Below are 11,666 nucleotides of genomic sequence, written 5' to 3' on the forward strand. Positions count from 1 at the left end.
CTTTAACCAGATTAGACTAATCTTTCATTGACCGTTTAAAGAAACCTTTGCCAATTGACAGAAACTTTTCTCAAATTAGGAACTTTTCTGTATTAGTGACATTAGCAAGACAAGAAAAAATTTGTTCAAAATCACAAAGTTTCGGTCTTTAGCAAAGGTTCCTCGCAAATGAAAAAGGTTGCGATTTGCATTGATTGGATTATCTTTCTAAATAAACTTGGGATCTAACATTTGAGAAAGGTTCCTATCAATGGAAAAAAGGTTCCTACCAAACGAAAAAGACTGTAAGACCTTTTTTGTCTGAACTCTCAAAGGAATCATATTATAACCAAAAAATCATTGATGATGGAATTGTGAAACTTTCCTTAGCTGGGGCAGTATTATACTCAACGAGGTGCTCAATTTATGAGAAGGATGGAGGTATTCAAAATGTATCGTTTAATCAGATGATTTGTTTACGTCCCTAGAGTCAAATTAGTAACTATTTTTATAAAATCATGGTAAACAAAAAAAAAGTTTAAGGACAGCAATCGATTGATTGTTGAAACGAGTTGCTGATTATATTAAGTACTCAAAAATGTTCATAAGGTTTATCTGGAATCCAATGAAAAAGGTAAATTAAAGAATTTTATTAGAAAATTGAAATGAATCAGAAAGCGAATCACCTTTCAATTGAAATTATATTATCATGGTAAATTATCTTTCTATTTAGAATTGGCGGTTCATTTGCTAGTCATGACATTTAATTTCTGATGCCAATCAACCTGAATGATAAAATTTTTCATACATATATTATATATTAATCTGTTTTCGTGATAGCTAACAAAATATTCACAAGATCTATGAGGTTCAATTTACAATTCATTTAAATTTCTTGTTCACTGAATTGAATTCAAAGTTTCTACATGATGAAACTTCATCAACTAAGAGTAAATGGGGATCATAACATGTTATATATATATCATATAATGGATGTGATGATTGAAATTCATTAATATATTTTGTATTAGTTATTTTACGATTATATTAAGTGTTGCAAAGAGTAAATCATCTCATGATGAAGTGAGTAATTGTTATGAAAATATCATAGACATGAGCTTTAATAGATTATCCTTTGGGATAATTGTAGGTTAATTGATTCTACCGGATTAAAGTAAATTTGTATCAATGGTCACCTATTTATCGGAAAGTATTTCTATCGGTATCATGAACTTTTCTCCTTTCAGCTAATAAATGTCTAGACGAAATTGTTTTGATGAGACAAAATAAATATAATCATCATTATCACCATAGAGATGAAATTCCTTGTAACCAGGAAGAAGCAAAAACAACAGAGAAAATGAATCATACAGATAGTATCAAGATTATAGCAAAGTTTTCCTTAAAGCCAGAATTATTTATATTTCCTGTCATAAGAATCTGAATGTAATATATTCAAATCATGCATTGATAAAGTTATTAAGCTGGAAAAGGTTAATGATAACATATGAAATTATCATGAAAACAAAATTTATCTTCAACGATCAAATTTCAATTCTGATGCAACTTCATGTGTGGTTGAAATAAATTTTCATTATTAATTCCAGAATTTTCAATCATTTGAAACAACGGTTACCATGGTGATCAATGTAAAGTCGCTATGAAAGATGATATTTATCATGTTGTCATAACGATTCTAAACTGTAATTAATTTAGGGTTCAAGTGGTTTGTTTCAATAACATATAAGAGTTAGAAAATCGATCAGGTTATCGATATAAATTCCTGAAATCTGAATGTTTACCAGTTGAAAACTTTAAATAAGAATCAACAATTTGTCTGGATAATTTTGCTCACAATTTTGATTGACTGAAAAACTCATGATGATGCTCCCAGTAGCTAAATAATGATGGTTTAATGTTCATTATGATTAAGATAATGATGATTTTTGTATTGATCTGAGTTCATTAATTCATGACGAAACCCATGATATTTATATCAATATTGTTTGACCAATAAACTGAATGAAATATCACAATTGTAATGATTCATATTAGAACATCATTTATTTCGAATCAATATTGATCATGATGATTCCTTCTTGAAATCAATATCAACCAAAAAGGAGTAGAAAAAGTTCTAGTTGTATAAATAGATTGAAATTTAATAATTTTGTTCTTTGGAAATATTAGTAATAATATGATTCTTGTTGTATGAAGATTAAAATTCGAACAAATGTCGGAACAATAAAAAATGTTACATGATCTAAAAGCTGATCAATAATAATCGTTAATTATCCAAGAGTTTGATAATCATCAGTTTATCAACTAACGTAATAATTAATCACCAGCATTTGATTGATGAGAAAAAGTTTTCTCAGATTTCGATAATATTAATACATGATAAACTCATCTGTTTACTAATTAGTTAATCAACTTTCAGATTGTTCAAAGAGATTAATTCCATTTCTAGTAACGATTGGTAGAAAGTACAATCAGATCAAAATGAGAGTAACTCAGATCAGGTTTGAAATTTTATTCAACAAATTCTGATCACTTGAATCAATATATTCCTCGTTTGCAAGTTAATTGAATTGCTCTGTCATTACTGAAGACAATTATTATGCCTAAAAGATTCACTGAATTTCCGATTCACCTTATTACATGAAAAGTGCAAATTTATCATCAGAAAAGGAGGAAAATATTTTCTACTCCCTCTGGATTCTTTTACCTTTGTGGTTGATGTTATTTTTTAGACACTCGATGGGAAATTACAGAAATATTTCTGCAATTCTGTGGTGAATAATGTTTTCTTTTACCTAGTGCTATTTCCAGTTGCATGGGTTAGAATTTCTTCAGAATTCACCGACACATCCCACCTTCCACCTTCAATCTAACCTCAAATTTTCCACCTCATCATTATTTCTCTCTCTCTCCCCCCTCTCTCTCTATTTTTGCCTCTTTGTCTCTCAAAAATCTATCACTTGTCTTCCTCTTTTCCATCATCTTGTGGGTAACTTTTTTCTTCGCATCTTCTTATCATGCTTGATTTCTTATTCTTTTTTTCACCTTATTTCCTTTTTTCTAACCACTTTCCCCTCTTTTCTTCCTTACCTGATTTAGCAGAAAATGCACATTGATGCATGATTAACGAGAGATTTGTCTGACACTAATCACTATTTAATCTTCACCATAGTTTGTATTTGTCTTAGTGAAAATAACAAATTCTATATCAAGAAGAAAATTATCACCATAATCATCGTCATGCTGGAGAAAAAATCTCTTTAATCTACATATTGATACTTTATCACATTCAAAACAAACTGAATCGACTTGAAAAACTTCCTCCATTAGAATTTGAAATTTTCATCACCAATTAGATTTTCTTTTATTCAAATGATGGAGATGAGAATTGTTTTCATCGTGAATTACTTCAATTAAATATTCTTTTATTCAATTCAATATGAACATCAACTTTAAACTCGAAATTGCATCGCCAAATTACCCTAAGGGTTTACATCTAATTAATTATGAAACAGTTTCAAGGACTTTAATTAGTAACTAAATGAAAATAGAAAGTAACAATTTGAGCCAATTCTATGAGGGTATTTCGATAACAAACTTTCCAATTCAAATTGAACTTTTAGTAATCATGTTCTGCATTTGATCGCATTTTTTCAGGGTCAACACTTTAATGGAATAAGAATTCATCAGTCCAATATTAGAGCTTATGTATGTTAGCTACGATTTTTCTGCTATTCTGAAAGTTTGATTCTTAGACCGAAAAGTTGAACCTTAAAAAGAAAAATAAATTTAAAGTTTCAATTTCGAAAAGTAATTATTATGATAACTTTGAAATCTATTCTCAAATTATTAGAATAAAATTGAAATTCTTCACTTTTTTCTCAATTGAGTTCTCTTTTTGATACTTTCAATTTTGCTTTGCCTTCTCTTATATTCTGATTACTTTGAGATAGTTTATCATCCACTCTCTTTCTTTGTCTTCCTCATTATAATGATTCTTCATCTTCTAATCTTCTTCTTCTTTTTCACTCATTTCAGGTACTATTTCAATAAGCTCACCATGGTTACCTTCATGATAGAAAAGCAAATGTAAGCATTACAATGATTATATTGAAAGAAGAAGGAAGAAAAAAAATTCTGATGAATCTGATTCAGATGATAACGATAATGATGTTACACATGATGATGCAAATATGCATTCAGGTTACAATGTCTGATGAATAAATATAAAAATACATCTAGTTATCAAAACAATTCATCAGAATATCTATCTAACATGAATGCTGAATCATCTGAACATTACTTTTTCCAGTTGATCATCGTGATTACATTTAATTGATTCATTAAAAATTTTGTCTATTTGATAAACATGTTAATGATAATAGTTAATCGTTTAAAGTTTAATGAGCCTTTTAAAATGATTACTGGTTTACAAGGGAAATTTTCATTCCATGTTAAATCAAGAATGCTCAACTCTTATCATTATTATGCGTATGATGAGGATATTCATGATAATGATCATGTAATTACTCATTAACACAGGATAAATTAAGCTTTCGCCCAACCCGAAATCATTATCAACTTTAGCTACTTATCAACCGTTATTATATCAATTGGTTTGTATTATAATACATACATAGGTATACTTATGGATCAGTGTTAATAAAGAATAGCTAATAAATAGTACAACTCATGATTTAATTGTTTTATCTTAAGAGACAAGTAATCAATTTTGATAATTCTTTTTGCTCAGTTAGATTACACTATAAACACCATCTCTGTTAACTTTGGACAGTTTATCTCGAACATTACTCATCATCTGACTTTTTCGGATTTTTCACCAAATTGCTTTAAAATTAGCAAGACTACTTTGACCTTATCTTGTGGCTTATTTCAATCTTATCAGGGTTACTACAAGTGTGATAATGTTATCCAGGTACTTAAGAAGTGTTCGAAGGTACATATGTCTCATCGTCCATGATAATTACGCAATTTTTTATTTTTTTAAATTTTTAAATTATTTTTCCTGCGTTTTTTGGCGCGGATTTCTTGGCATTTTTGTGCATAGGGGCGGAAATTTTTCGGCGGGACTTCAATCCCAATTTCTCTCCTTAGTATGACTTAATGTTGACCTTGCTAAGCCAAGTTAGTAGTTAAGTAATGTCCTCTTCTACATACTTACACTCCAGCACATGAAACTCTGGAACAAACTCACACTCCAGATCAAAGTTTTCTAACCAATGCAGGGAACAATACCATTCAGTGACCATATTTGAATATTTTAGGTCAACTTCACGGCGGAACTTTACATTTCGTAAATAAGTATAAGAGGATGAGCTCATTAGATACGATGATTTCCATGATACATAACATCATTTTACGAATCATCATTTTCATAATTATAACAGTAATGTTACTACTAATATTTTTGATAATATTGAATATGACCGAATCAATCTGGCCTGATTATCGGATTAATAATATAGTGTCAATATGATCAATCGGATAATTGAGCCATGATGAGGTAAAAACAGGATGAAGTAAGCAAATAATTTCATTATTAATAGTTCAACTTTGTTTATTGCCGCTAATTTCCTTGTTTGCCATCAACAGCATCTGTTGAACCTTATCCTAACTAATTCCGTGAAGTGGTAATTATAAATAAATTTTCTACATTTTCTGCATTAAACCTCTTTTGCTTTTATTAGTATGAGAAGTGCTGAAATTTGAATTTGAAAGCTGCCAATTTAGCCTGATTCTGATCGGCTGATTAACTCGAATTGTGAGCGATTGGACCTAATCAACAATTTTGTTACGACCAAGTTAATCCGTCTAACTATTGATGAACTGTTAGCTCCATCTATGAAGTTCTTTTAAAAGACAGTATCGATGAGTCAAAGTTCAATATAATTTAATTTAGCTGTATGATAAATTAATTAAATTTATTTATCAAATATTGAGAAGAAACCAACTACTTGGCGAGTTCAGTAAGCGACGATATGACTTGGCAGCGAAGGATGAACAACATGAAGTATCGGAGGGGTGGAAGCATCAAGACGAGACCTCGATAGATAAGAGTTAAAATAATAAAGATTAACATAAAGCTATAGATGAACCATAGAATGAGAAAAACTTTTTCATGTAACACGTTTGCAGGAAAGAAGCAAAGTCCATCGTAAGAATTGGTTTCACCAGAAGGACCAAAGAATTGTAATGTACACTTGACCATTCTAGGGAAGATATATTGCAATGGATCATAAGAATTGGAGAAACTTGAACCACCCGCAGTCGATGGAAATTCTATAGGTACCGAAGATGTTGATAACATAGAAGTGATACTTTTTATATTATAACTTGAATCTAACCAAACAATACCAAGTTTTAAGAAATTGCCATTGAAAAATCGGTCAGTTGCCCATATTTGGAAGATAAGATGGACAAGGCAAAATATCTCAATGAAAATAACACTACTATAAAAAGAGCCATAAGAAAATAAAAGGTCAGCAATTGTTTGCACGATGTTCAAACGGTCAGCCTCATTATATTCATAGAGATTTTTTTAATCTTTTTTTAGTTTATCAACAATATCGGTCAAACGATGGTCCAAGAGGCGATTCCAAACCCATTTAAGGCTGAAAAACATGATAGACAGGAGCGAAAAGCAGAAAAGTTAAAGGACAAACATCATTCGAATTAAATTTTCTCACCTGGATTAATAAAGCAGAATAAACCCACTTATAATAACGAAGATGAAATTTGGATCCATTATCATTTGGAACACTAGAAGTAACACCAGTGTAGGGTGATCTCGAGGAACCAGACAGCATGATATGAATACCTTCCATCCAGCAATATTCTTTAATATTCTCAGAATTAGAGTTTGGAATAGGGTTGAAATTACATGAAATTTCCTATGAAAAAGTTTTACATGTTACGACAATAGCTTCCATAAGAAGGATTTTGGAAAATAAAGAAAAATTGAACATGGCAACCAAATTATCACAAGGGTGTATTTTCATAGAAAAAAGGGAGAGAATGTCAATCTTTTTGAAAGATTGAAATAATCTAGTGGGATCCATGGATTGATTTCGACCCTGTGTTGTACCCCAAGACATTTTTTAAATTACACAATAGAAGAAAGTACCTTGGAGTTGAAGTTGAGAGAAATAACTTGAAGTGACTCAACTGAAGACCAATTAGAGATTAACAAGTTTCTCTTCATTCTTAAGAAAATAAATTCCACGCTAGAAGTGAAATTTGATTCGTTTCATTATTAATCAAAAACAAAAAGAATCAACTAGTAGATAATATCAAAATCAGATAGATATGATCATTTGATCAAAACAAAAATCTGATGTGACTTGTTTAAATCAAAAAATGATAATTCATGTGAGATCATTTAACGTTGAGCAATTGTGGAAAATCAGTTCAAAAACTTGACCAAAACATTAGTCACAAGAAACAAATGTATAATAGTTAATTGGTCGAGAAATGATAAGCTAATGATTTATTGTACTTTACCATCATGGCCACTCATCAGTGGTCAATGAACCATTATGCATTTGTTTCTTCACATTTAAGTTAATTATAAAATGGAGACAACCACAGGACAAATTTACAATCATCCAGATGAACGCAAGAAAAATCGAAAATATTTGTTTTATCGGACAAAACAAAACCTTGTTACATGTTTCAATGTGGCAGAGGGGATATTTTTGTTCAAATTTGTGAAATGGTAGTTGACAATCGAACTCGGCGCGTTGGTATCATCAACCTTCACGTGAGAGAACGTCCAAAGTTTGCTGCCCTAATGACGCTTTATGCCACAATCGAAAGGCTTAAATCTGGTGGTGGTGATGCCGACAACACTAAACGTGATGGTGTTGATATGATAATCTTGGGTGGGGACTTTAACATCGACTCGATTTTTCATGGAGATGGTGAGGAAACCGCCGATAGTCTCCGTCTCTTTTATATTTCAACGATGTGCAATCTTGAACCCATTCCTTGTCCACCCACTTATTTTACAACTTCAGGAAAAGAGCGTTTTTACGATTACGTGGTAACTTCTAATAATGTCAAACTCGTGAATAAAGTTAATTTTGAAATTACAGAAGGTGAATTATCGGACCATTTACCAGTTGCTGCTTTATTTTTGGAAATCAGTAGCGATTCAACTACATCATCTCATCGACATGCTGATTGTCTTCCGTTTCATAAATTTGTAGATAACAAAAAAGCGGAGTTGATCGTAACTGACCTGTCGAAACTCAAATCATTCAAATTAAAACATAAAAAAATATGAATATTTTTCATCAATTCTCTCAACTATTTTGACCTTTCGCACCTAGATTTTTTACATACATCAATCAAATAACATAATAATCAATAAACATAAGATATCATCATATCAACAGAAGATCAGTCATGGCAAGAGGATGAGAGGAAGAACTGTATATGCTTCACGAAAATGAGGAAGAAAATTATTAAAATTAAATTTATATTTTAATAAAAGAAGAAAGCAAAAACAAATCAAGACCATGAGATTTTGATTCGCTTGCGGGATTTCACCAAGTAGTAAAATAAGCATAACAGCAAATTATTGATAATCATTGTTCATGATGGTTCAGCTATTATACAAATTACTAGAATGATGACAATTAAGACTTGCTCTTCTTTTGACCAATAGATATCAAAGTTGATAATACAATCCGAAAGAAAAAATTCAATGTTCAAGTTATACTGATAATGGTGTGCTGCTAGTTTTTGCATATGGAAAAATCATCAAATTCTTTTTCAGCAATGAGCTCAATGGTCCCTTGGTGGTCAAGTTCAGGCAACTAACAAGTGTCATGGAACGTTTCTCTACATGGACTCCTGAACAAAAAGAAGTTGGAAGGGTAATGATCAACAGCCAGTTACTACATTTAACACTGAAGTGTTAGAATTCGGACCAGGACGCTCAACAATTCTATGTACACATTGTTAGAACAAGTTATACAAATAGATAAATTGTTCAAGAGGCACAAAAAAATGAGGCTCTCCATAGAGAGCATGAACAGTTACGAGCAATGCTGCAAATTAAGGCAGGTGATGAAGGTAAAGAGGAGATAAGTTTCCTAACCTGGGTGATGGACAAAATGAAGAAAAAATTTACCATCAACCCTGAGAAATTCAAAGAAAATCCTAGAGGGCTTTAATCATATTTATTTTCATTTTAATATTCATTCAAATTCATTAATTTAATTAAACTAAACTTTTTGAAACTTTCAAATTTGCCGCCAAAAAAAATCATAAAAAAATTCATAAAAAAATTTCACCCTTAAACTGATCTGGAGTGTGAGTTTTGTTCTGGAGTGTCAGTATGTGCTGGAAGAGGACATTACTTAACTACTCAAGTTTTTTACCAGCTTGCAGCTCCGAAAGTGTAGAGTTTGAATTGAACAAATTTTCGACTGACCTTAATGTGCGTTTGGTCATAATGACCGGGTGGGGAATCGGATGAGTCTTTATCTGTTACCTTCTCAACACTTTGTGCAAAGTTGACCTCTAAAACCTTCGTGTTTAAAGTACTGCCATGTTCTGATTGAGTCTCCGTCAGCTGATGAGTTGAGATATGAAACTGCCTGTTTAGCGAGTAAATCGTGTTCTGATTTATTCAACATAATTGTCACTAATTAAGAAAAAACTAATAACTTATTCGTAAACAATAGAAAATGTGCTACAATTAGGGACCTTTATTTGATTTCAATCGGATGTAATTATCGATTAATTAATCATTGAAAATAGTTCCACTATTTATTAGCAGCCCCTTATTATTGTTTTTATTTACAAAAATTCAAGTTGCCTCTTAATGAATCAATTTTATCATTGATTTTATCGTAATTTTGACATTATTGTTTTACCAGATAATTAGTGATAGTTATTGAGCGATTCCGATCATTGCTTACAAATAAAAAAGTTTTCATTTGTGTTCATCAAGTGTGTCAAATGAATTTGATGTATTCACTACGTTTGAATGAGCTTTTTGATCACAATGAACTATAAATAGTAAAAGTTATCATGTTATTTATGGAAATCATGAAAAAAAATGGATACGAAGTCAGAACTGATTATGATAAATTAAAAAGAAAAGGTTGATTAATAATCTTCCTAGATGTTTTTCTCCATTACTTCAGAGATATTGTTTCTTAATGATCTTAAATGAATGCTTAGCATTACCATGGAGCTGATTTTTTTCTCGTCTCTTTTCATGATAAAATGAAAATAATTTATGCTTGGATATCAAACTTGATATGTTCAAATTACGAGACTAGAATAATGATAACAAGATGACCTAATTAAGGTAACATGAGAAAAGGTAAAATCCGTTAATCATCAGCCTAAAGGTAAAACCATAATCAAGATTATCATGAATGAAGTTGATGTTACTTTTGGACAGTTATCAGTTCTTACTTCATCTTAGCCTCAAACAATTGTCAACAGTAATAATAAACTTGACCATCAGGGGACATTTTGTTCATTACCATGAAAGATAAGATTAATTATATATGAGTGAACTTTTCACATTCTGAAATGTAGAAGCAAAAAAACGGCAACAACAAAAGTTTCACTCTATTCACATTTGATGGGTTTATCATTTTTTCACATGAGGGTGGATAGGAAAATCTATGGAAAATTATGAATAACATGGAAATAGAAAAACTCAAATAGCATGATAATGAAATAGCTCAAGAGTGAATTTCATGATAACATTAACGATATACAGACATCATCTTATCTTAAGGTAAGATAAGTTAACATTCTGATCACAGAATATTTTTGCTACTTTCAAGCTTATTACGTGCTCACCTTTTGATACCTCGATGATGCTGCTTCAAGGTTGTTATCATCAAGGAAATGGGAGAAAGAGATCGAGTGAGACAGTGAAAGGATCATGATGAAGATAAAGTTAATGCACCAAAATAACGGGGCAACGATAGATCAACAAAGATGAAGATAAAGTTGCAAAGAGGAAAAGAGGAAAAGAGCTATTTATCATCTTACTTTTTTATATCTTGAAACATCATCATGTTTCCCTCCCTGAGTTATCATATCGGTTGATGGATTAGATTATATTGACATTAACGAAGTTGAGACAGCCAGTGGGGATGAAAATGAAACTGTTTCCATGAAACATTCAGAGAAACAAAAGTTTCGCTTCCTTACTCTCACTTTTTTCTACATTTTAACGATATTGATACACAAAAATGAGTTCGTTCAGAGCTAATGTTGACAGTTCGTTTTTTTCGTTATTCTCTCCATTTTTCCATATTAATTCTCACAAAGAGAAATAAAAAATTCATTCGCATCATGATAATCTCTGTATTCAAGGTGATCACTATCAAGATCACTTGATGATAGAGAGGATAATCTAACCCAAAAGCTTTTATATTTTCTACCTGAAACGTAAACCTGGTAAATCACGAATGTAGTTCTGTTGTTTTTTGTTCTAACTACTCAAAGAACTCACGTAACTCGACCTGGACTCATACAGAAAAGTGCACAAAACTCCAGTCTTCCAATTCCATATAACTTATATAATCTTTTTTCTTGTAGTCTACTCCCTTTTTCCAGCTTCATCATGATAATACTCATCCGCTGCTTTCACATCAATTCATTGAATT

The 11,666-nt window shown here is 31.1% G+C and overlaps 1 protein-coding gene across 1 annotated transcript; it reads right to left on the minus strand.

Annotated features, from left to right (window-relative positions):
- Window positions 1-5,971: 5,971 nt before the first annotated feature.
- LOC128387820 (innexin shaking-B-like) lies at window positions 5,972-6,827 on the minus strand. Its single transcript, XM_053347093.1, has 2 exons — window positions 6,708-6,827; window positions 5,972-6,559 (listed from the first exon to the last, which is right to left on the minus strand). Exons 1-2 carry the CDS (start codon window positions 6,825-6,827, stop codon window positions 5,972-5,974), a joined length of 708 nt encoding a protein of 235 aa, XP_053203068.1.
- Between the last annotated feature and the right edge of the window lie 4,839 nt (window positions 6,828-11,666).

The sequence above is a fragment of the Panonychus citri genome, unplaced genomic scaffold (genome assembly GCF_014898815.1).
Source record: "Panonychus citri isolate SS breed McGregor unplaced genomic scaffold, ASM1489881v1 Contig00094, whole genome shotgun sequence".
NCBI classification, from domain to species: Eukaryota; Metazoa; Arthropoda; class Arachnida; order Trombidiformes; family Tetranychidae; genus Panonychus; species Panonychus citri.

Coding starts and splice junctions, on each gene's coding strand:
- LOC128387820 (XM_053347093.1), bottom strand. CDS start 6,827: ATGCTGTCTGGTTCCTCGAGATCACCCTACACTGGTGTTACTTCTAGT. Junction 6,560..6,707: donor ATTCTGCTTTATTAATCCAG/GTGAGAAAATTT, acceptor AAAAAAGATTAA/AAAAATCTCTATGAATATAA.